This window comes from Acomys minous (genome assembly GCF_964271855.1).
Source record: "Acomys minous genome assembly, chromosome: 6".
NCBI lineage: Eukaryota > Metazoa > Chordata > Mammalia > Rodentia > Muridae > Acomys > Acomys minous.
In genome coordinates, this window is record NC_140487.1 from 23,009,137 (window position 1) to 23,034,864 (window position 25,728).

The 25,728-nt window shown below is 41.3% G+C and overlaps 1 protein-coding gene across 3 annotated transcripts; it reads left to right on the forward strand.

The window, feature by feature from the left end:
• The first annotated feature begins 1,380 nt into the window (after positions 1 to 1,380).
• Positions 1,381 to 23,769, forward strand: FAM133B (family with sequence similarity 133 member B). Of its 3 annotated transcripts, XM_084784786.1 has the most exons (12): positions 1,381 to 1,502; positions 7,358 to 7,481; positions 9,879 to 9,976; positions 12,845 to 12,923; positions 14,142 to 14,216; positions 14,319 to 14,351; positions 14,776 to 14,838; positions 15,278 to 15,370; positions 16,621 to 16,671; positions 18,327 to 18,413; positions 19,323 to 19,370; positions 22,239 to 23,769. In XM_084784786.1, the coding sequence occupies exons 3-12, from the start codon at positions 9,885 to 9,887 to the stop codon at positions 22,323 to 22,325; spliced, it is 708 nt and encodes a 235-aa protein (XP_084640912.1). In that variant the 5' UTR covers positions 1,381 to 1,502; positions 7,358 to 7,481; positions 9,879 to 9,884; the 3' UTR covers positions 22,326 to 23,769. The 3 variants fall into 3 exon arrangements, with proteins under 3 accessions (XP_084640912.1, XP_084640913.1, XP_084640911.1); XM_084784787.1 differs by lacking the exon at positions 7,358 to 7,481 and having other exon boundaries at positions 19,323 to 19,374; XM_084784785.1 differs by lacking the exon at positions 7,358 to 7,481.
• The last annotated feature ends 1,959 nt before the right edge of the window (positions 23,770 to 25,728 follow it).

Genomic DNA, 25,728 nt, shown 5'->3' on the forward strand with positions numbered 1-25,728 from the left:
GAATGCTCAATGAGGATGGTGTGTCAGTCTTTAGAGTCTAGACCATTTCTCCTGACGTTTTGGTACAGTCTAGATAATAGCAGAGCCCTGAAACAGTAACTGCAACCTGTGTGTACTTATCTCCTCCCAACGAGCTTGTAAACGCACCCCTTAAAGGTAGGGATTGTGGCCCCACACGGTGGCCCACAGCTGTAGTCTCGACACTCTGGGAGGCAGAGGCAGGCTTGACCTCTGTGAGTTTGAGGCCAGCCTGATCTACAAAGTGAGTCCAGGACAGTTAAGGCTACACAGAGAAACCCTGTCTCGAAACAAACAACTCACACACACACACAAAGAAAAAAAAAAAAAAGAAAGGAAAACAAACAAACAAAAGGTAGGGATTGTATCTTAACTATTGTCCCAGCCTCCTTTTTTTTTTTAAAGATTTATGACAAATTTTTGTTAGGTTTGTTTTATATGTTGGCCTTCATGTATGTATGTGCACTGAGTGTTCCTGGTGCCCACAAAGGTCAGAAGAGGAATTCATTGGATACACAGGAATTGGAGTTACAGATGGTTGTGAACTGCCATGTGGATGCTTTGAAACAAATAAAAGTCCTCTGCAAGAGCAGCTAGCGTTAATAAAGACGCAAAGTAGGTGATTATGGTGTACGCCTATAATCCTAGCACTTGGGAGGCAGAGGCAGAGGCAGAAGCAAAAGCAGAGGGATCGCTGTGAGTTCGTGGCCAGCCTGGTCTACAAAGTGAGTCCAGGACAGCCAAGGTTACACAGAGAAACTCTGTCTCGAATCCCTCCCCCCCCCAAACAAACAAACAAAACAAAACAAAATAGAAATCTCCAGGCCATGATGCTGCATGACTTTAACCCAGCACTCCTCGAGAGGCAGAGGCCGATGGATCTGTCTCCAGAGCGAGTTCCAGGACAACCAAGACAACACAGAGAAAGCTAGTCTCAAAAACCAAAAGAAATGAATACACAGGTGATGAGCGAACGAAGCGTGGAGTACACACGTTCCTTAAGCAAGCCTCTCACAACACTTTCTCCCCTACCAGGTGAATTCTGTACGACCAGTTTGTATTGGTCCTCCTAGCATTATTTTCAACACGTGTACCATTCAACACGAGTACCAGCGCAGGCACAGTAAGTGTTGTAATAATCTTGCTTTCCCCTAGAATGAGTATTTCGGCGCATAAGGAAGCCAAGGCCAAATGGAGTGAGCTGCCTTGGCGAGACCCAGGTACAGAGTGTGTGTCCTCCTGCCCAAGAATGGTTGGGGTCACAGGAACCCGGCGGCAGCTCCTGGGAACAGCGCCATCTGTCCTCCGCACCGCCGGGGGCGCTGTGGCGTGTGCAGTCCCCGGATTGGCGGGGCGCCGCTCTCTGGGCGGGGCGTAAAGGCGGTAGGAGGACTTGCGGCGGGCCCGCTTCGGCTTCTCCTCCGGCCTGCTCTCCCTTCCCGCGCGTCCGGCCGGCCACCATGGGGAAACGAGACAATCGCGTGGTGAGTGCGTGGCGGGGGAACCCGAGGGATGAGGCGGGGCCGGGCGGCAGGCGAGCGAGGGAGCGAGCGGCGTGAAGCCGTCATCCTTCGCGGCGGGGGCGGCGGCCGCGTCGCACCTGCGGACCCCGGGACCCCGCGCCGTGCGGTGCGCGTGCGCCTTGCTCGCCCTTGATCGGCCGGGCTCCCCCGGGACGCCCGGCAGGCGCGGGTGCTCGGTCGGAGTTGGCGCCGCCTGTACGGGGAGGTCGAGGCCCAGGCGCCGCGCAGCCTGGCCGCGGGGACGAGGGTGCAGGGATGAGGGCTTTGGGGGTGCTTTTAGACTGCGAAGTTAGTGACTTCTCTGAATCCAAGTTTCTACCTGTGCGAAATGGGGGGGGCTCCTCATTCACGGCTTGCCCACAAAGGCAACTGCCCAAGCGAACGTGCATGGGTACCAAAGAGCTGCCCGGAAATGATAGCGTCGTTCACACCCCCCCAATCCCCCTCCCCCTCCCTTTCTCCCCCTTTCCCCCCCCCTCCACCGCCCCCCACCAATCCGGTCTTAAAAACGTCCGTTGTGGTTCCGTAATGGAAGCTCGGTGGTCGTGAACCTTGTTCACGGGGTTCAGGAATGTCCCTCCTGGCTTCAAGACAGGCCGCGCGTTGTCTGGACCATAGACTATAGAGTTGAAATGGTCGTGTGCGAGGGCATCCTGAGTTCTTCCTATTGGAGCGCTTGGGCCCTTTTAGTGCCCTCTCAGGCTTAAGAAATCAGCTCACTCCTTTCCTGGAACTTTTTCAGGATTTTTTTGTTTTGGTTTTAATCAGTGATGCTACAGTGGTTTTAACGGTTGTAGGATTACTTACAGACATCGTAGTTTCTTACAGACATCCACACTGTTCCTCTTTGTTGGAAAATTTTCATTTATACACCCCCAAGGCATATGCAAAACATGAAATTAGCTTAGTTTACTGAAGCGTTTTGACAGCTCTCTGCTGTTTTTGTTCTTGTAGCACAGAATGTTCTGGTAGTATTTTGTTTGTAATTCAAAGATTATAAAACCAGAAAGTAAAAGGTGGGAGGTGTGGGAGATCTGATGGAGTCTCTAATGCCTAGAGGACAGGACAGGACTGTGACCAGAACTTGTATCATTTGATACTTGGTTCAATACCTCGTGGACCTGGATTTTTTTTTTCCCCTCCTAAAGGCTCAGTGTATTTATTTATTTATTTATTTATTTATTTATTTATTTTGTGTACAGTGCTCTGCCTGCATGTACACCTGCAGGCCAGAAGAGGGCATCAGATCACATTACAGATGGTTGTGAACCACCATGTGGTTGCTGGGAATTGAACTCAGGACCTTTGGAAGAGCAGGCGGTGCTCTTAACCTCTGACCCATCTCTCTAGCCCCAAAGGCTTAGTTTTTAACAGCACTTTTAAACCACAGATACCCTATACATTTCATGGTCCCACACATATACAGCATCCCCACCATAGGTACATGTGAACTTGTGGTTTATGTTGCTGTTTATGTTTCGGGAATCACACGATGCTATGATCTGTGCATGGCAAGTCCTTGAACAAATTATAATGATATGTATCAACCGTTAAAATACATTGTTATTACCTTGAAAGCCTCTGCGTTAGTCATTCCTGTCACTTCAGTCTGCCACAATCAGACTTTTAGGGAACTTGAGTGATAGCTCCAGGGTAAGAGCACATGGTGCTGCCCCGCCCCTCCCTCCTCCCTCCCTCCCTCCCTCCCTGCCTTCCTTCCTAGCTTCTTTCTTAACGTTTGTTTGTGTGTTTGGTGCAGGGTCTCTGTGTATGTCCCTGGCTGGCCTAGGACTTTGTAGACCAGGCCAGGTACTGGTGGTCTCGCAGAGGACTTAGGTTCCATCCATAGCCCTCTGTAACCCCAGCGCCCTCTTCTGATGTCCGTGAGAATCCACATGCACACAGGGACACGGACACACAAATACAGAATTTAAAATGTTAGCAACAACAACAGCAAAAGTAACTTTAGGTCAGTGATTGAACAGTTGTTTTGGTCTTATTCATAATTTATTTTGTATGTGTGTGTGTGCACATGCCACAGAAACTTGTGAAGGCCAGCAGACAACTTTCCAGGATTTTTCTTCCTCCGTCATTGTAGATTGCCAGGATCAAACTCAGGTCATCAGGCTTAGATAGACAAGTGTTTTTATGAGTTGAGCCATCTCACCCTCCTGAACAATGCTTTTTATTTTGTTTTGTTGTGGAGGGTATTTGTTGTTTGTTTGTTTGTTTTGGAAGGTGTGTTTACAGCCTTTGAAGGTACTGAGAATCCAACTTGAATCCTTTAGAAATATGCCCTTTGACCTATGAGCCCTCTTTAGAAAAACGTAGGGTTCACAGAAAAGTTGAATAGAAGGAAGAGACTTCCTGTGCATGTGTGAAAGTGTCCTGCCTGCATGCCCACACATCGATAGCCTCCTGTTACCAAGTACTTGCCAGAGTACTTTTACAGCCCTACATTGTTTGACACATGGTTACCCAGAGTTGCAGATAATGAATTTGTTTTTTTCCTTGAGTGTTTTTTTTTTTTTTAAACTAAGCGTTTTAGTTCTTGGAATCGATAAAGGACTATTAAGCTAACGGTGCCTTTGTACCTGTTTTCTGGATGCTTGTTTCATATTCTTTTTGATAATCTGTACCCTCTAAAATGGATATATTCTCTAGATAAAAAATAGATAAATTGGGCTGGAGAGATAGCTCAGAGGTTAAGAGCACTGACTGCTCTTCCAAAGGTCCTGAGTTCAATTCCCAGCAACCACATGGTGGCTCACAGCCATCTATAATGTGATCTGGTGCCCTTTTCTGGCCTGCTGGCTCACATGCAGGCAGAATACTGTGTACTTTAATAAATAAATAAATCTTAAAAAGGGGGGGGGGGTAGATCAGCCAGGCATGGTGGTGCACACCTTTAATCCCAGGGAGGCAGAGGCAGGTGGATTACTGAGTTCGAGGCCAGCCTGGTCTACAAGTGAGTCCAGGACAGCCAAGGCTACACAGAGAAACCCTGTCTCGAAAAAACAAAAACAAACAAACAAAAAACAACAAATTAGAGTCTGCTCATGCCTTTAGCAGTAGTGCTATGTATTCTTTTGGTACCTGCCCACACTTGTGTTCCCTTGAGCTCAGCTTGCTATTCTGAGTTACAATAACAAATCATTTTGTTTTACTTGAATTCATGTAGCAGTTTGGAGCCACAAACAGTTATAGTAACATATTATGAATGTGTGACTTACAAAGTCAAAGTCTTTGTTTTTGTAACTTTTATTCACTTTAATTTTTCATATGTGTGGGTGTGCTAGGAGACAACTTTCCAGAGACAGTATTCTCTGTCCACCGTGTGGCTCCCAGAGAACAAACTCGGGCCTTCAGGCCTTTTACTTACTGAGCTTTGAGGGCGCCAAAATGTTTTGTTTTGTTTGTTTGTTTGTTTTTAAATGAAAATCCCAATCATTCGATTTTACCAATAAAGACTCAGGAGCCAGATGAAAACCTGCCAGCTCAGAGAGGCAGAGAAAGCACTCAGCTGACCTTCCTACTCAGCTGACATACCCAAAAAGATCACTAGCTCAGCTGACAGCCTAGGACCAAACAAAACCCAAGGCCAAAGGCTTGCTAGCTCCAAGCTCAAAAGCCCCTTCTTCTTATCCAAGCTGTCTTAAATACCCCTCAACTCAAAGTCCCTCCTACTTTTTAATCCAAGAGCTGGTTTCTTGCTCTGCCTCTTGACCTAGGGTTAACTTTTTTAAATCCTGTGTACAGAGAGCTCTTGTATTAAAGCTGTATGCTAGGACTGGCTGAGCCACACCATAATCACCTGTTTACAATAAACAGAAAGTTCTTGGATTGGCAGTGTGTGTCAGGGCTGAACCACACCAAACAAGAAACAGGCTTTTACAGTTCACAATCTCGGGGTTCACAGTGGGATCAAATATCTGCGCCACTAAGCCATCTCCTCAGCCAAGGTCACAATATTTAAAATGATCAAGTTGGGTGAGAGTGATGACTTAGTGGTTAAGAGTGCTTTCTGGAGGACCCAGGTTTGCTTCCAAGCATGCACATGGCAGCTCCTATCCTGTCCATAACTCCAATTCCAGGGCGTTTTAAACCCTCTTCCATTAGCACCAGGCACCAGAGGCCAAAGAAGGGCATAGGATTCCCTGGAATGGGCATTGCTGACGCTTGAGATTTGCCATGAGGTTTTGACAGCAGAACTCAGGTCCTCTGCAAGAGAAGCAAATGCTTGTTAGGGGTTGGTCTGGTGCTGTATGTATTCAGATGCTAAATTCAGTATATAAAGTGGTGAAGGGGTGGGCTGGAGAGATAACTCGGCAGTTAAGCGTAAATACTGTTCTTGCAGAGGACCAGAATTTGGTTCCCTGCCCCCACATCAGACGGTCCACAGCCATCTCTAACTCTAGCTCCATGAAGTCCAACACGACTGCCTCCTGGCTTCTACAGGCTTCTGCACTTGAGTGCACACACCCTCAGACAGACATATTCACATAATCAGAAATCACAAAAGTAAGAATTTACAAAAATAAGATAGTTGAGGGCAATGCCTCTCATTTTAGTGCACATGCTGTTTGTTTGGGTTTTTCATCTGTTTGTTTTTCAAGATAGGGTTCTCTGTGTAGCTTTAGCTGTCCTGGACTTGCTCTGTAGACCAGGTTGGCCTCGAACTCCACCACCACTCAGTATGCTCATATTTTTTGTTGGTATTATTAAAATGCTGTTTATTCATTTGAAACTGATTTTGCTTTTTTACTTCAGAACCTTGAACATCTTTCCATATCACAAGAACAATTTTTCAGTGACGACATAATATTTCATTTAGGAGGTTTGCTTCAGTAGATTTCATGAGTCCTAATTTGATGACGTCCTGCATGTTTACAGTTTTGTTTTGTTTTGTTTTTTCTGTTGTGGTAATTTAGTTGGGCTGATCAATTTCTATAGTTGTACTCTTTGGAAAGAATTTTTAAAGTTTTAAACTTAAAATGTTTTACCATTAGGTACTACTAAAATGAATAAAGATATTTAGTGCTCTTGCAGAGAAACCAGGTTTGGTTCCCAGGATCCGTAACTCACAAACAATTCTAACTCAGGTTCCAAGAATGTGATGCCCTTCTCTCGCCTTCATGGACACCTTTACACATGGCACAGACAAATAGTGCCATACACATACACACACACACACACACACACACACACACACACACACACACAAAATGTCTCTGGATTTTGCATTGCATTTGATACCTGTACCTTGCCTTGATTCTTTAAATATTCCCAATGTTAGGAACTTCTAACATTCTTCCCTCCTTGTAAGAAGCTTATGTTAGAACTTTAAGGTATGTTTTAGTGGAAGTAATTCTCACCCTGTACTGGTCAGTGGTGGTTTTGTTTACTCTGCAGAGAATCTGTAAGTCCATCACATTTGTTCCATTAGGAAATATTGGCCTTTTTACACACTTTGATAAGTATTGCAGTAGATGTTAAGTGGTAACAGAAAGGCCTTAAAATCAACCTAAGGGTAATTACCTTTAGCCTAAGTTCTTACCACATAGATAGAGAGGAGAAAGGGAGAACAGTTTTGTAAACATTTATCAACTTAAATTAAACTTGGGAAAACTGAATATGAAAATCAAGAGGTTGCGCCTACCAGGCATGGTGGGGCATGGCTGTAATCAAAAGTTGAGGCATTGTGGTTGAGAGTTCCAGGACAGCCTACAGCTCCTTAGGGAGAACCTGTCTCAAAACAAAACAGATATTATATCTAAACAATTTTTAAAAAGATTTTTTTTTTATTATTTATACAGTATTCTGCCTGCATGCCAGTAGAGGGCACCAGATCGCATGCTAGTTGGTTGCTGGGACCTTTGGAAGAACAGCCAGTGTCTTAACCTTTGAGCATCTTTCCAGCCCCATCTATAGAAAATTTTAGTAAGTCAACATCTGTGCCAGAAACCATCACTAAACAAACTCTTTGCTTTATTTTGTCTCATTGTTTTTGAGGGGGAATAAAAGGTCTCTGGAATGTGTGTTTATCCTACTATAGTAACTGTAAAATACAGAGCATCATTTTTTTTATTGGATCTTACATGCATAGTTACATTACATTGCATACATACACAATGTAGGATGTAGCTCAGGTTATAGAGTGCTTGCCTACCATGTACAGGGCCTTGCGTGTGAGCCCCAGCACCATGTAAAATTGATGTGGTCCATGCTTGTCATCTCTGCACTCAGAAAGTAGAAACAGGAGGATCAGCATCAGATCCTGAGTTATTGCCCCATACCCAGAGCACATTTAGTTTTTATATAAACATATACTCTCAGATATTTCATTCAGCTGCCTCAAGCATTTCAGTTGCTCAACAACTGAAAACAAACAGTGGAGGCTGGTATGTTGTTTTACATATCATAAAATTTACCCTTTTCTTTTTTGAGATGAGGTATCACTGTACGGCTTTGGCTGGCCTGGAACTTGGTATTGTAGACCAGGCTGGCCTGGAACTTGGTACTGTAGACCAGGCTGGCCTGGAACTCATAGATATCCTCCTGCCTCCTCTTCTTCCTGAGTGCTGGGATTAAAGAGTGCCCAACAACCTTAGCCATTTTAAAGTCTAATTCAGTGCCATTAGCTACATTCACAGTTCTCTGCAACCATCAGTCCATTTCCAGAACGTCCATAATCCCAGTAAACTGTGTATGATGAAACAGTCACTCCCACGTTTCTCTGCCTGGTAAGCTCAGGTCTGTTCTGTCTTGGTCTTATGGATTCACTTCTTACAGATCCTCCTAGTAGTGCAGCTGTGAAGCCGTGCTGTTGTGTTTGTCTTACCTTAATTAGACCCATTCAGATAGCGAATTAGAATTCAATTTTTTAGAAATTGAGTGGAGTGTGTTTGGTTTATCTAGTTACCCATGGATAGGGATATTAGTTTTGTTCTGCCCTTGACTGTCATGAGTGCTGCGCTTGAGTACTGGTGTTCCATTAGAGTCTCTGCGTTCACTTGGGCAGCTGTAGTACCTAGACATGGAATTGGAAGTTCATGTAGTAATTCTATGTGTAACTTTCTGAGGAACAATCAAATTAGTTTCTACAACAGCCATTCCATTTTATACTCCCACCAACAGTGCACAGTGTACCACTTTGTTCCCATCCATAGCAGTCTTTGTGATTTTCTGGTTCTTTGATAATAATAGCCTTCCTAGTGATACAGAACATTCATTTGTCTGTTGGCCATTGACAGTGCATCTTTGGAGAAATATCCATTTTTTTTCCTTTGTTTTAAAGTAGATGACTAGTTGTTTTGTTGAGTTGCAGTAACTTTTTTGTTTTGTTTTGTTTGTTTTGGTTTGGTTTTTCGAGACAGGGTTTCTCTGTGTAGCCTTGGCTGTCCTGGACTCACTTTGTAGACCAGGTAGTGGCTTTTTATATACCCTGGGTATTTCTCTCTTACTCAATATATGGTTTCCCCTTCTGCAAAAAAAGAAAAAAAAATTTTTTTTCTTCTGAGACAGGGCTTTTCTGTGTTGCCTTGTCTGTCCTGGACTCACTTTGTAGACAGAGCTGGCCTCGAACTCACAGAGATCCACCTGCCTTTTTTCTCCTTGAGTGCTGGGATTACAGGTGTCCTTTCTTGCACACTTTAAATTATCTTGGGAGGCTAAAGAAATGGCTTAGTGGTTAAGAGCACGGGCTGCTCTTCTAGAGGGCCTGAGTTTGTTTCCCAGCACCCACATGGTGACTCAAAACCATCTTTAACTCCATTTTCAGAGGATCTGTTGTCCTTTTCTGACCTCCACAGGTATGTATATATACAGTGTACAGATAGACAGGCAGGCAGATCACCAATACACATAAACTATTTTTTTAAATTATTTGGGGTTTTGTTTTGAGATAAAATTTCATGTAGCTACTCCTTACCTTCCCACTTCTAGCTCTTATATGCTAGAATTGCACAGTGTGTCAGTATGTGTGCACCACCACCGCCCAGCTGGAAGTGAGTTTCTTAATTTGTCAGCATAGGGTGATCACTCTCACTAGGTTATTGGGTTTTAGGGACAGTTACCCTAAAGGCTTCAATGGGGGAGAGGCATCATTATTGTATCAAATCTTGGTAAAGCGACAGCAGCGAGTGTTATGGAATAACTACGTATCTCACAAACAGTCACGGCTTTGTAGATTACACTGGTTTTCTATAAGAAGTTGATTCGTTAAGTTGTTCATGCTTCGTTAGATATAGTATTCATTTATAATAATGCCACTAGATATAAGTAAGCGACTTTTTAGGTGGCTATTTCAATAGAATTAATTGTTGTTCTTTCCTCAAGGCCTACATGAATCCAATAGCGATGGCTCGATCAAGGGGTCCAATCCAGTCTTCAGGGCCAACAATCCAGGATTATCTGAATCGACCAAGGCCTACCTGGTATTTCTTAGTTTACCTGTTCATACGTTTATTCTTGCTGCCTTTACTGATTGTTGAGCAATTACCAAATAACAAGTGATTGTTACTGATGTTTTTGATAATTTTATACAAGTGTATTGCATTTATGCATCTTTTGCATTCCTCCTGCCTTCCTCTCCAACTCTCCTGTTTTCCCTTCCTACTTACTCCTCAACTTTAGGACTTCTTTAATATCGTTACACACTGGCACCCTATTGAATTGAACTCATTTTGTATTGCTCATATGTACGTGTGTTTCAGGCTGGCCACTTGGCATTGGATGACCTTTCAGAAAGTTCATCCCTGAAGAAAACTGACTCATACTGGTTTTCTGTTCCCACCCCCAGCATACCTGTCGCATCTCTATCCAAGTCGCCTTGTCGTCTGGTGGTGGTGTTAGGCAGCTGATTGTTGCAGTTTCATGGGTACAGGTTCCCAACGTGGATAAAAGACACTAATTTTCAGTAGGCATCCTGGTCCTCTTTCTCTTAAAATCTTTCTGCCACTCGTCTATAATTTTCCCTGAGCCTTAAGTGGTATAGATTGCATTATAGATGGAGCAGTTGAGGGTAGGCACCCATGGTCATTTACGCTCTGTTCTGACCAGTTGTGGGTCTTTGAAGTAGTTTCCATTCATTGTAGAGAAAGCTTCTCTTTCTTTATTGAGGGTGAGAGCTTACTGTGTCTGGATATAAGGGTACATAGTTAGAATGTAGTTAGAAATTTTATTGGATTAGGAAAATGGCAGAGGTAGGTTTTCTTCCAGGGTCTACCAGCCACAGGTAATTGGCTATTCCCTCCTGCATGGCCTTAAGTCCATTTAGATAGCTGGTGGCCCCCTGTAAGCTAACGGTGCCACTCTTGGACCATGGGAATATGCCCTCTGATCATTGTGGTTCGTGGCCTTTACCCTGGCTTTTCTCTCTTGACAGCTTGTATAGCACCTTCAGATACCATGAGAGCCAGTCCTCAGAAAGGAGGCTCCCAGTCAGTTCCAGCTCAGTTCCTCCAAATCCCATGTCCGAAGTATGCTCAGTCTTCAGCAGTAGAGTCTTGCTTTCAACCAAAGGCAGAGGCAGTGTTGCTTTTGGACTGTGTGTTGTCTTGTCCTTACGCGCGCACGCACACACACACACACACACACACACACACACACACACACACACACCTCTCATGCCTGACATTCATAAATAATCTATGACTCCTTTAGGTAGCATTGTCACCTGTTTGTCACAACTCCCTTTTTTAATTATGTTGTTTGTTTCCTTGATTCTTTGTTTTTGGGTTTTTGTTTGTTTGTTTGTTTGTTTTTGTTTTTTGTTTTTTGTTTTTTTATATCTGGATATTGATTCTCTATCAAAAATACAACTGGCAAAGAATCTCGGTGTGCTTCCTCTTGACTCAGTGGTTTCCTCTGCTATACAGGGGTCATATTTGTTGATTGTTGGCCTTAATTCCTGGGCAAATCAAGTTCTGTTTAGAAAATCCTTTTCTGTTCCAGTGTGTTGTAACCCTGCCTATGTTTTCTTCTAGCAGTTTTAACTTTTGGTTTCACATTGAGGTCCATCTAGAGGTGGTTTTTGATCAGGGTAATATATAAGGTTCTAATTTCATTCTTCTACATGTGGACATCCATGATAAGGAGTGAATTGTATTTTTTTTTAATTTTTATTTTGTTTTAGTTTTTTGAGACACGGTTTCTCTGTTAGCCTTGGTTGTCCTGGACTCACTTTGTAGACCAGGCTGGCCTCGAGCTCACAGTGATCCACCTGCCTCTGCCTCCCGAGTGCTGGGATTAATGGCGTGTTCCACCACCGCCCAGCCATAGTGTTGTTCTTAACCACTGCAGTATGCCAGAAAAGTTCCCCCAAATAAAATGTTATTTTAGCTTTAACACGGTAAAAGGGGATGGAACTTAAAAGGAAATGCTCAAGCAAGCATTTTGCCCCATGGGTCAGAAGCCTTTTTAAAATCCCATAGATTAGGTAATTCATAAGAACACTCACAGGAGTCTTGGCAGGTAATCTTGCTTGTAGTAACATTAATGGCAACAAAAGGATGTCAGGTACTGTTGAAAAGGGGAACACTAGGAGCCAGGCATGGCTTTTCAAGGGTATTTCTAACAGAGTCACACAAGGCACACTTGATTCCTCTAGCAAAGAAGTGTGGCAGTATATGGCAGGATATTGCCAGCCCAGAAGGCTTATTAGGCATTTGGTACTCAGGATTTTTATTGTTGCTTAGTCAACCTCTGCTATTACATTCTCAAATCCCACATTTCTGGAAATAAAGCAGATATTCAGCCTAAACTGTACTTTATCTTCACACATGCAGAGTTTAGGCAGATTAGCTGCTCTTAGTCAGGGAATGGGAAGACCTCTCCAAAGCTCAACTCCAAGATGCCCACCTTAGGCCAGTGCTCTAAAAAGGTAGCCTGTATCAAGCCTTGTGCATGCATGTGAGTTTTTATATTATGGGACTTACTAGCAGAATGTAGCAGTTGAGTAAGATAGACTTGCCTTGGCTTATCTTAACACTGACAGCTTGTGGCCTGAGGCAGACGTCTGTCTTTCCCTGAACTTGAGTAGGCTGTAAAGTGAAGAACCTATTATTTACTGAGTTGTCTTGCGATTGAATCAAATTAATACTTAAGCAATCTGGATTTAGATAAGGAGTAATTAATATCCCTAATGGCCTTTATGTATATGGTTGTGAACAAAGAAATTTGAACTATCAATATGAGAGGGAGTCTTAGAATATTAAAATGATATTTACAATGATGTTTTGTTTGTGACCGTCCCCTCAAATTGTAATGCTTGAAATTGTATTTATCATTCTGTTTTTTAAAAGGGAGGAGGTAAAGGAGCAACTAGAAAAGAAAAAGAAAGGTTCCAAGGCTTTGGCTGAGTTTGAAGAAAAAATGAATGAGGTTTGTAAATAGCATTTCTTTAAAAAGTAGACTAATATTTTCTAATAAATGATATCTGTTTTAATTGTTTCACTTTAATAAACCAAGAATTTGAGTATCGCACTTCAGTCATTAAGGATATTACTGTTAAATATTTGTGTTGTAGTACAAGCATTGCCCCCACAAACCATTCAAGCCCCAATCTCAGTGAGACATCGATGGTTTATTTGAGTGCATTTTCACGTTGATTGATCAGGGCCACAACAAGAACTCAGGGTCCTCACTGTGACATCTACCTGTTTTCAGGGCAGTCCTTCTATACTGAAACCAAATGCAAAAGACACGGGGGGGGGGGCAATAACACATTCTGGCTAACCATTCAAAGCAATGTTGCATTTTTGGCTAACTAGACAAAGTATTATCAGCCCACCTTTAAATTGATTGATACCGAATGAGGTGGTGGTTGGGGTCTTTGAGAGTACATCTAACGTGCAGCCAGGTGTGGAGATAACAAAAGAAGTGCAGCCAGAGAGTAGCGAAGTGTGTAGAGACCGAGGTATGAGCTATGACACCTTGAGTCATCTAGTGTAGGTCAGCTTCCCCTCTGGCAGAGAGTGGTGGTGTCAGCTATGAATAACTACTTCTAGGAAGCAGAGGTAAAAGTTAAAAACAAACCAAATGGAAGCTGAATACGGAAATGGCTGCAGCTCTGTCAAAAGAGCAGGCCTCAGCAATTTGAAGGCAGTTTGTGAGCAAGTGAATACCTTCTTATAAAAATAGGAGAAGGACTCAGATACGGTACTTGCCTCAAAGCCTGGGAGCTGAGTTTCATCTCAGAACACACACAAACATGGGAGGAGAGCGCCCGCTCCACAGAGTGTCCCCTGACCTGTGTACGTGCACCTCATACCTACCCACTGTGGTCAGCTTTCTATTAACTTTATTTTAAGCTCAGGTGGGCTTAATTAAAGCACACACCTTTAATCCCAGGACTGTGAAGGTGGAGGCAGGTGGATATCTGAATTTGAGGATAGCCTGGACTATAAGACAAGTTCTAGGATAGCCAGGGCTATATGCATGTGCACACACATACACACAAGCTCACATCTTACAAAGACATATATAATAGTGAAAATAAGTAAAGTTTTTATTTACTAAAAGGAAGCTGAGATAGGTGAGTGGTAATTTTTTAAAAAATTGGAAAGAGATCAGTAGCTTCTAATGGTCTCTTTTTTGCAGAATTGGAAGAAAGAACTAGAAAAGCATAGAGAAAAATTATTAAGTGGAAGTGAGAGCTCATCCAAAAAAAGACAGGTAACAACACTTTTTGTTTATCATTGGATTTCATAATAATGTGTTAATAAATTCATTTGAAAATCACATCCACTTATTCAGGCTTGTGTTATTTCTATTTAGAGAAAGAAAAAAGAAAAGAAGAAATCTGGTAGGGTGAGCAAAAGTTTTCTATTTTTTAAATGTTACACTTAAGAGCTTATTTTTTAAAAAGTAAGAATGATTGATTTTTTTGTCTTGTATGTAAAGCTGACTTAAACTGCAGATGCGTCAAGCAGCCCAAAGGTCCTTTGGCTGTGATGGGCAGTGACGTTCATTCTCTTAGTGATATGAAAGAAATGTCAATGTCCTCATGCACTAGTGATACCTCTGTTGCCACTACAGAGACAATAGTGATTGTTGCTGCATATGTTGTCACTTTGTTCAGCTTTTGGGGAGGGAGATGATTTTAGTTTCTAAATCTTATGAATATGGCATCTGTTTCTTAGACTAGATTGATTTCACTAAGTGCTTGAGAGACTTAATAAAAGAAACCAATTCCTGCATCTCACAAGCTTTAATTGTTTTGTGCTTGGTCAAGTATTCATCTTCTTCTTCATCGAGCTCTGATTCTTCCAGCAGTTCTTCAGATTCTGAAGATGAGGTAAGATTTGTTGTGATGGTCCATGAAGTAATTGGTACCTACTTGAATGTCAAGAGGACTCATGTTGTGAAATTGCTGCTATGTGTGTTGACTTTCTGATTTTAATTCTTAATAGCTTAGACTGCTATATATGAATAAATGAGATGATGAAATGTATATATGTATATTTAAGTTTGCTTTGTTCATTTAAAATAATAGAAAATTTTTAATCAAATGCTTTTGACTCATTGCTTAGAATTACATACATAGAGTTCAGAGCACTTGACTCTTCAAATAGCAAGTGGTATGTTACTTACATTATAAATATTAATTGAGGAAAATATGCTTATAAGCGGGTCCTTTCATTATGTTCTGCTCATTACTACATTTATGGTATTAGTTAAATGGATAAATTATATTCTGAAACAGAAAGCAAAAGCTTCTAAAATATTTTGTGTAGGATAAAAAACAAATGAAAAGGAGGAAGAAAAAGAAGAGCCGTTGCCATAAGTCTCCTGAGAGCTCAGTGTCGGACTCTGACTCAGACAGCAAGGTGAGACTCGCAGCACTCATTGCTGAGAGCAAAAGCACTCGGTTTTCTGTCCGTTCCTTCTGTCCAGGCTCACTCCAGTTAGAAGGAACACATTTGATTTTTGTACTTTGAGGTTCTGTACTAGTCTAATTGTATATTTACTATTTATATTAAATATTTATATTTACATTTATATTTAATTCCCAAGTGCTTTTATATACATGTTTCTATGTTTCCAAATCTCCATCATATTGTTTCCTATATTTAAAAAAAATTATTTTTGTAATTCTGTGTTGGAAATTGAGCTGATTACCTTTTAACAGATAGCCTAGTATCCTTTTTTTTTTTTTAAGCCTAAATTTGTTCTGTACTAACTAGAAATAGAACTAGAGATGTCAAATACAATTGACTTTCAAATTTTGGTGAACATTCTTTTAAAAAGTGTGAAATGTTTTATAAAAATGTTGATTCCAGTAGCCAGGACTGTACTGAGTGGTAGACAGCATGAAGTCCTGGTACCTTGCTTAGTTAGACGTATTTATTCCTGTTGGAGAAACGCTGTAGAGAGCTTGTTTGGCATTCATGAGAGAGACTCTGGCTTCAGTCCTCAGTACTAAAAAAGAGAGGACTGATTCCTCGGTTCTAACCCCAAAGTCTGATTAGGATCAGAAATAGTCTGCACCCATGGAACACTGGGGCTTCCGTAAGCTAACGCTCCTGCTCAGGGTTCTAAAAGAGCTCTACTCGCCCTGGGGAGATTTCTTACGTAAAAAGTACTCGGTGACTGTTGGTTATTTCTGTGTCTTTATGGAATGCCTGCCGTGTGGTGGTGGCTCCTGTGTAGGCCCTTGTGGTCAACGTATTTAATCCTTTCAGCAAGCGTATGAGTTAGTTGTTAGCTAGGATCAAAGGGATAGCAAAATTCCTGATGAAGACAGTAGGCAAGTCAGACTGGTGGGTGGCAGGAAACCATGTGGCTTATAGAACTTTACACGTGGCTACCACAGGCAAAGACAGTGGCATAAAGCCCTATTTTAAAGTAGGCCACGTAGATCTTATTTTAGGGGTATATCAATTTTATTCAGTGAGATAAGGGGAAAGGCCTGTTGTCTTACTTGAAGATATACATAAAATAGATGGACATTTTTTATATGCTGTTCTTGAAGTAAATTTTTATTAGTCATGAATCAAATAATTTTGAGGGAGGGCTACATTCTGTATCTTTTACATTTAAAAATTGTACATATGTATGTGTATGTATATTTGTTTAGGATGGTTCAAAAAAGAAGAGGAAGTCAAAGGATATGACTGAAAGAGAAAAGGTAACTATTTCTGTATTGCGTAAGGTGCTGTCATACAGCACTTAAATGGCTTTAAGAAACTAACAGTGATGTGTGCCACTTTTAATATCAAGAGGTTTCTTTTGTTCTTGTGGCATTTTATATTAATGCAATTAATTTTAAAATATGAATTTATTTGGTTATGAGATGAGGGCTCACTGTGTTGCCCTGGCTAGCCTCTTAATTCCTGGGATTTTCCTGAGCAGCTGTGCCTGTAGCCACATGATCTTCACTATAATTATCTATTATTAATGATAATTGGTTATATTAACTGATAGAAGTAGAAAATGCATAGGAGTATTTTAGTAGTTGCCCGAAGGATGACACTTGATTCGGTATTCCTGATATTCAAAATGACTGTAAAATAATGGTTGCTTTCATATTTCCAAAAAGTATATGTAAAACTAAAATTTAGTAATACAGTGTGAAAATCTGAAACGGCTGTATTGTGATTTTTGAACTACTTCAAAGTATTACGTACAGAATCTTATGATGTACACACAGACACACACACTCTGAACAGCACGCTTATACTGGCTAGAGTTTACATTTGCTTCTGACTTTGTTTTATTATTTTAAAGTCACTACTTCTTCAGAGGCAGTGGCCCTGCTTCTCAGCCACATTTCACATAGAAGCATGTATGTATTTACGGTGACAGACAGTGCATGTTACATTTCACATAGAAGCATGTATGTATTTACGGTGACAGTGTGTGTTACATTTCACATAGAAGCATGTATGTATTTACAGTGACAGACAGTGCGTGTTACATTTCACATAGAAGCATGTATGTATTTATGGTGACAGACAATGTGTGTTTCTCAAAACAGTGTCAAGTTCTGAAGCCTTAGCGTTGCCTTGATGGTTTTAATTTTAATTAAGTTTATTTCTGTTGTTTACAATATTCCATCTATTTCTCTGTCCCATGGGGCATCTAGATTATTTTCACTTTTAAGATGTATAGATTTATTTGTGTGTTTATCTGTCTGCATGAGTTTATGTGCACCGTGTGTATGCAGGTGTGTGTATGCAGGTGTGTGTATGCAGGTGTGTGTATGCAGGTGTGTGTATGCAGGTGTGTGTCTGGAGTTTAGAGGTGGTTATGGGTGGTAGCAACTGACCCTGGGTCCTTTGCATGAGCAGTAAGTGCTCTTACCCACTAAGCCATCTCTCCAGCCACCAGTTATTTATAGATTTCAGCAATACAACTGCTGTAATGCATATTTTTTCTTTAACTTTAGAGATGTATTTATTTTTATGTGTTTAAGTGTTTTATACACACACACATACACACACACGCACATACACACACACCATGTACATGCCTAGTACCCAAGCTGGCCAGAAGACAGCATCAGGGTACTCCATAAGCTGGAGTTGCATAAGATGGGCTGTGTGACTGCTCAGCCAAAGGCAGCCAGTGATGCAGACCTGACAGCCTGAGGTGGGTCCTTGAGTCCCACAGGGTGCAGGAGAGAACAGACTTTACAGAGTTACCGCTGATGCTGGACATGTGTTTGTGCCTACATGTGGAGACGTACATACATAATTTTTTTAGTTTGGAAATGAAACTTGAGGTTTATTTGGCAGATTATTGTATCTTAAAATCAGTATGCCTGTATTTGTTTTTTTGTAGGACACTAAAGGGCTCAGCAAGAAGAGAAAGATGCATGAAGACAAAGCACTGTCATCTGGGTCCTTGTCAGAGTCAGACTATGAAGAGGTGAGTGAAGAAAGGAAAGTGCTTTTCAGAGTGAGCCTTACATTGTTTCAGGAGATAATCATATGACTGTCATTTTGATAATTGACCATGGTTTTGCATGCCTTCCCAATGTTATAGTTTTAATATTCCATTGTCATTCTGGTTACATGGAAGAGTCTATGTACGGTGCAGAAAACTGAAATCCAGTCATGGGTTAAAGTAAAAGGAAGGTGCTATTTACCTTTTGTTCTAAACTTAGCTGGGCTCTGACAAGGACTCAGGAGAGTGCTTTGTCTTCGTGCATCTTTCTCTTCTTGCTGATTCCTTTAGTGTTTGTGTCATATATTCAACATGCAGTTATCTAACAGCTGTGCCATACAACTGATACCCAGACAATTTTTATCTTTTATTGAACATTTATCCAGTACCAATAAGGAAAGTGTAACAAAGTAATCTTGTATTTGTACTTAACATCTAATGTTCATTTTAACCTCAGTGCACCACAGTGAGCAAAAGGAAATATAAACTGTCCAGTGAGCGCTCCTCATGGCTCTCTGGAGTGCAGTACGTATGTGGCTGCAGTGGTGGCCGTGTACAGTGTTGCTAAGTGATTAAGCTGAAGCTAAGAGTCAGGCGCTGGTCTGCTCTACGCTAGAGTTCATGGTTCCTTCCCACAGCTCGCACTGCTTGGTTTTGGTGCTGAAGGCAAAGCTCTTAGACATTTAAAATGTTAATTGTAGGCTTTTGTTTTGTTTTTCTTTTTTTTGAAACTTTATTGATACATAGCAGGAGTAAAAAAAGTGTGGTTTTTATAATCAAATTCCTACATCTGATGACTTCAACATTTAAGATGTATTAGGTATAAGATTAAAATGCTCTAAGTATAAATTCCATGTTTATCCTCTGTTCACAAAAATTTCAACTTTATAGGTACAAGCAAAAAAGAAGAAAAGCGGTGAAGAGCGAGAGAGAGCAACAGCAAGTATCCTATGTTTTTATAGACAACAGCGGGCCACTGTTCTTTAACATTAACTCATCTGGGACCAAATGAAGCACTGGGAAGAGTGTGGTGCCCATCACTGTTGCCTGCTGGATAAGGGGAAATCAAGTTGGCCTAGGAAGGGGAGCAAATATTCCCTGACCCCCTTACAGTATTTACTGTTAAAAACAGAAGTTCAGATCTGGGTGAAATGGTTGGTGTAACCTTTAATCCCAGCACTCAGGAGGCAGAGGCAGGTGGATCTCTGTGAGTTCGAGTCCACCTGCTATACAAAGTAAGTTTCAGGACCGTAAGAACTACACAGTGCGATCCTGTCTTAGGGAAGGCAGAAGAATGGAAGTTCAAGGGGCTGGTGAAATGACTCAGTGGGTACAGGTAGTTGCTGACAACCTGAGTTTGATCTCTAGGACACCACTTAACCTTTGACTTCCATGTGCACATATACAAATTTTTAAATATATGTATGCTTTTATATATATATATATATATATATATATATATATATATATATATATGTTCCAACGATTATTTGACTTTGCATTTTATTGTATCTCTCATTATCTAAGTGTTTGTCTGAGGCTGTGTATGTGTATCATGGTGTGCAGGAAAGCATAGGATCCGTGTAACTGGAATTTTCCTCTAGGTGTTAGGGACCAAATCCAAGTCCTCTGCAGGAGTAGCAGCCGCTCTTAACCACTGAGCCATCTCTCCAACCCTTATGTAACTTTCTTAAGCTATGACAAAATAGAGTGATTTCCCAAGTCTTCTAAAAGAAGTTATTTATAGGTCAGCCAACCCTAGAATAATAAAAAAGGCTTCTCAAAATATTAGCTGCATCTCTGTGAGTTCAAGGCCAGCCTGGTCTACAAAGTGAGTCCAGGGCAGCCAGAACTGTTACATGGAGAAACCCTGTCGTGTGTGTGTGTGTGTGTGTGTGTGTGTGTGTGTGTGTTAGCTGCAATGAGAAATAAGCTGGAAGTGGCAACAGGAATGACACCTAATAGTAATTACTAGATTCTTTTTAAAATAGCTCTGCCGCTATGCAGGTTGATAAATAGGAAGAGGATTGAAGAGAACGGGGATGTAGCCAGCTGAGAAGCAGGCCAAAAAAAGGAAATACCTGATACCTTCAGAGAGTAGTGCAGTAATGCAAGGGCCTTCTGGCTAAGCGTAGCAAGTAGCCTGTGAAGGCTCTGTCTTCAGCAGAGGTAAAGGGAGAAAACCAGAACATTCTCATTTGTAGGTCCAGGTTAACCCTTTCCTAGAACTTCATAGCTCTGAGTATAAGGGCCTCCTCTGAAACACCAGCTTCCAAATCAGGATAATGTGTTTTGTGGCTGCAGTGACAAACTTGTGTGTGTGTGTGTGTGTGTGTGTGTGTGTGTGTGTGTGTGTGTGTGTGTGTGTCTGTTTTGGACTGTAGCTTAGCTTGAGTAGTTAGAACAGCACTGGGCTAGGTCCAGTGTATACTTCAGTGCTGCTTTGTTCTCTCCAGCGCTGTGTTTTCTTACCAGCATCTCCACTGGGCACAGTCCAGTTCTTAGAGGTGCAGTAGAGTATGAGATAAGTACAAGTGTATGTGTGGAGAAAGAAAGCTCCTCGTGGGCCTGTGGGGGTAACTCAGTGGGGTTGTCCTTGCCTTATATGCACAAGGCCATGGTTCTACTCCAGCACCACAGTAAATAAGTGCTCAAACTTAAGATGTTTGGCTTCTATGTAAAATTGTACATGCTTTAAGTACCTACTTTAAAACAAAACGCTTGGCTGGAAAGATGGTTCAATGGTTAAAAGCACTGGCTGCGCTTCCAGCAGTCCTGAGTTCAATTCCCAGGAACCTCATGGTAGCTCACAGCCATGTGTAGTAGAGTCGGAATCCCTCTTCTGGTGTGCATGAAGACAGAGCGCTCATATACATAAAATAAGGAAATCTTTTAAAAATATATTTTAAAAACTAAAAAGCTCAGCCGGGTGGTGGTCACGCACATCTTTAATCCCAGCACTCGGGAGGCAGAGGAAGGTGATATCTGAGTTCAAGGCCAGCCTGGTCTTCAAAGCAAGTCCAAGATAGCCAAGGCTATACAGTGAAACCTTGTCTAGAAAAATAAAAATAAACAAAAGAAGAAGAAAAGAAAGAAAGAATTATGCCTTCTGTAGCAGAAGCACTCAGAAGAGTTAAGAGATCAGCAAACTCCAGCACCCTAACCCAGTAAGAATTTGACTGCTTTTCCTAGGCAGCAGTCTTCCTGTAAAAATTAGGCATTTGGAGTTCAAGGTCATCTTGGTGACATAGCATATTCAAGGCCAGCCTATACTATATGAGACCCCCGTTCTCGGAAAAAAAGAGCATATGTTTTATTAAATAAAATGTCCTTCTAAGTATATATTAGTATATACTTAGTATTAGTATTAGTAACTAAAATAGTGTTCCAATTAAAAATATTAGAGTCAATACTTGTGTCCTCAGAAAACTGGCAGTTCACTAAAGCTGTTGTGTCTTGCTGTGTGTGACTTTCCTGTATTGGAGCTGTAGTTCCTTTGCTTTTAGAAGCTATATAACATGAAATGTAGCAATTGACAGCATAATTCAGTCAAGTCTTTTCTATCGAAGTTTCTGTTAGAAGATCCTAGTACACCATTGACTTGAGAGTTTTCTCCTGTCTTTGAGGCTCAGTAGGAACTCCTAGACCCATAGTTGTAGTTGTTGAAGATTTTCTAGAAAGTCCTAACAAATGTGCTTGCTTCTGTGGTTTATAGTAAGTAGCATAGATGTAGAAGTGATGATGTTCTTACTTGGCGTATTTTTAAATGGGCACAGTGGTAACCCTGCCATGGAATTATCTTTACAGGACAAAGCCAAAAAAAAGAGAAAGCATAAGAAACACAGCAAGAAGAAGAAGAAGAAGGCGGCCAGTTCAAGCTCGGACTCCCCATAGCATCCAGGAAGACCAGGGTCCTTACAGTGCAATGTCGAAGGAGCTTTCAACTGTGAAGATTATGACATACTTAGTAATGTGCATGAATTCCCTTGTTTTTAGACTTGTCCTGGACTAGTCAGTAGCCACCTGGATTCCGCCGTGTAAAGGGCCACGATTGCTGCCCGCTGCTTGAACACCTTTTCCTCTTCCAGTGCGTGGTGACTCTGGGAGAGAATACTTTGCAGTATACTAGTGGTTAAGATATTTGGAATAAAGCTAATATTTTTTACTAGAAGTACTTAAGGATAAATCAACAGAAACTGAATCTGGGTCCATCTTTAAGATGTAACCAGAAACAATTAGTTGACTCTAGTAAAAATTTTTGAAGTAAGGATTACGTTAATATTTCAAAGTCCTTACTCTGTAGATACGTATATTTTAATTTTTCCCCACGTATACTTCGATTTACCTGGGGAAGGAGCTTTTAAAGAGGGGGGTGGTTTGCTATCTCTTTAGCTCAGAACAGCGTGCCTTTGATCTCACACATTGTACTTTTGTGGACACAGTAGCCATGCTTCCTGGGAGGTCAGAGCCGGGCACCGTCAGTCCCGCCCTTGACTGGGTTAATGACATCCTTAGACTTCGTTGTACGCTGCTTTGAATGAACCAGAGACACCTGGCCCTTTGCAGCATGAGAAAGCCCCCAAAGCTCTGGAATTTACCTCCACATCAGTAATAACTGAATGTTTTTAGGGTTAGATTGTGTTGCGTCATTTGAATTATTTTCGACTACACTTTGGCTTTGGAGAGGGATTGTTTAGTTGACACTGGTACTTTGTGAGCTTCATAGCTGATGATTCTAAAGCGCATGTGTTATACAAGTTTTAACCAGTCAGGAGATTTTTATATAGCCAATGATTGCTACTTTATGTTTTGTATAAATTTTGTTTAGGCTGAGATGTTTAGCTTTTAACTTCTAACTCTTGCTGTCTTAAGTTCATAACTATGTTGAATGACACAAGATATTTAGCATGTAAAAAGCAGGACTTTTTAGTTTTTGTTTTTAACAGCTTCATATTGAAGCTGAGACGTACCACAAACAAATTGAGTGGCAGGCCTGGTATGCTGTATCTTGTTACATAAAGCTATTGCCAGAATCTTAGTAAACACAATGTTTTAAAAGGTTGTTGTCTTTGTATATTAATAACTAATTATGACATGTTAACTTACGTGAGAATTACATTACTGCTCTTTCTGTGTCATGTTTTACTAAGATTTTGTGCCTCTTATCTCTGCTGAATTATTAGGAATGTCATTTCATTTTACACTTTTATATAATCAGGTTATATGAAATATAATGATGTACAATTTTGCCTGTTTCAGAGGGTGTGCTAATTATAGTGGAATATGCACAGAACATTTTGGCATGAAGAGGCTGAATAAATAGCTATTTTACTTAAAATAGCTGTGCTCTTATCTCCCGTTGGGTCACGGGTAGTTACAGAATTAACGGTAACTCTGCTTTCCAGTTTGTTTGGGTTTCTGAGGCGGGGCTTCTCTGTGTAGCCCTGGCTGGCCTGGAACTTGCTCTGTGGACCAGGCTGGCCTGGAACTTGCTCTGTGGACCAGGCTGGCCTAGAACTTGCTCTGTAGACCGGGCTGGCCTAGAACTTGCTCTGTAGACCAGGCTGGTCTGGAACTCATGGAGGTCTGCATGCTTCTGCTTCTCTAATGCTGGGTTAAAGGTGTGCGCCACCACTGTCCAACTCCCCTCAGGTTTTTAGTGATAAAAATAGTATGTTTCTTGGGAGGTTTCTTAAATTTTCCTACTTAAAGATGCATAGTATTTCCTAATACAAAGGTATCAAATCAAAAAGTTTGAGGAACATATGATATACCCCCCTGCTCCCCACCCCCCACCAAGAAAAAAAAATTTTTTTTTTTTTTTTCAAAATTGATGCTCATACAAACGTTAGAAAAGCCAATTGGGTCGCTTGTTTGTCACTTTTCCCAAATGTACAAAGACAGGTGGTGGGCTGCTCTAGAGTATGAGGCCACATCCTGCAAGAAGCAACTGCTTGTTAGACTGGATGGAGATGATGATTTGGCGAAAGGAGTCTGTTGGTTGGGATGTACCTTTCTTGGTGTCTGGTGACCTTAGCAGTCTCCTGATAGCCATAAAAAGGATATTTAGGGAGTGTTGTCCCTTATATTAATTCCATGGTTATGATAATATAGAAGTTAATAACATCTTCCCTCTCCCACCAAAACTGCCCTTTTTCTTTCTTGGGTGATTTACACCAATGTTACAAACATGGCCTTTTTTTAGTTTTTCCAGACAGGGTTTCTCTGTAGCCTTGGCTGTCCTGGACTTGCTTTATAGACCAGGCTGGCCTCAAACTCACACCTGCCTCTGCCTCCCAAGTGCTGAGATTAAAGACATGCGCCACCATGCCCGGCTTTGACACATCTCTTATAGAAAGCCACTGTGATAACTGTCAGAAAGTGATGAATATGTGTAGACATGTTGGGTTGATACCAGTGCTAGCTTTTTTGGTCTCTTTGGATTCCTTTGGTTGCTCTTAAATGTTTTAAATACTCTTAAGAGAGTCTATAAATTTTACTTCATCCAAAATACGGATTTGTGTCCTTCAGTTAAGATATGCTAAGCCCTGATCCTTACTTCCCTTTCATTTCATATAAGCAGTATAGTGGCCTGAGACGGGATGCGAATTGCTTGTAGCTTTCACACAAGAAATTTGTCTTATTTCAATTTAAAACCACTGGCATTCTTCAGGTGTATTTGTAAGGGGGATTTTGTGAACCCTTTCTTTCCCTCAGTTGTATTTGCTTTATTGTAGGCATTGCTTTATATTTTACTGAAGACTTACAGGAACTGGGGGTGTGTCTGTATGTATCTGAGGCGTGGATTATGAGGCTGGCCTGGTGGAGCAAACCCCCACCCCCAGAAGATTATTTATTGTGTCCTAAATTGTAAGCGTGGTCTGTAGTGCCTCACCTCTGTAAAAACAACACAGACTAGGATTAAGTGTCTGTTCCTCCAAGGCCTCACAACTAAGATGAAGTGAAACAATGGACATTTTAACTGGTATAGCATAGTCGTACGACGTTTTTCTACCTTTGGGTCAAAATTGGAAGCAAGTGAGTTTTCTATTTGAGAAGCTCCTGTCTATGAGACTGTGTGGGTCTCATGTGGAGGTCACCAAGTGGTGACTTTAGGTGGCAGCCTTCAAAGGAGCTATTGATAGCTTGGAAAATTATTGACCCCTAAAAAAGAGCTTTGTGACTATATGTTCAAATAGGGAGAAAAATATTTAATTTGCGCTGAGGAACTATAAATGAAATAATATGAAATATCATTTTACATGATATTTAGTCTCAGAAATAAGGTAAATATAGA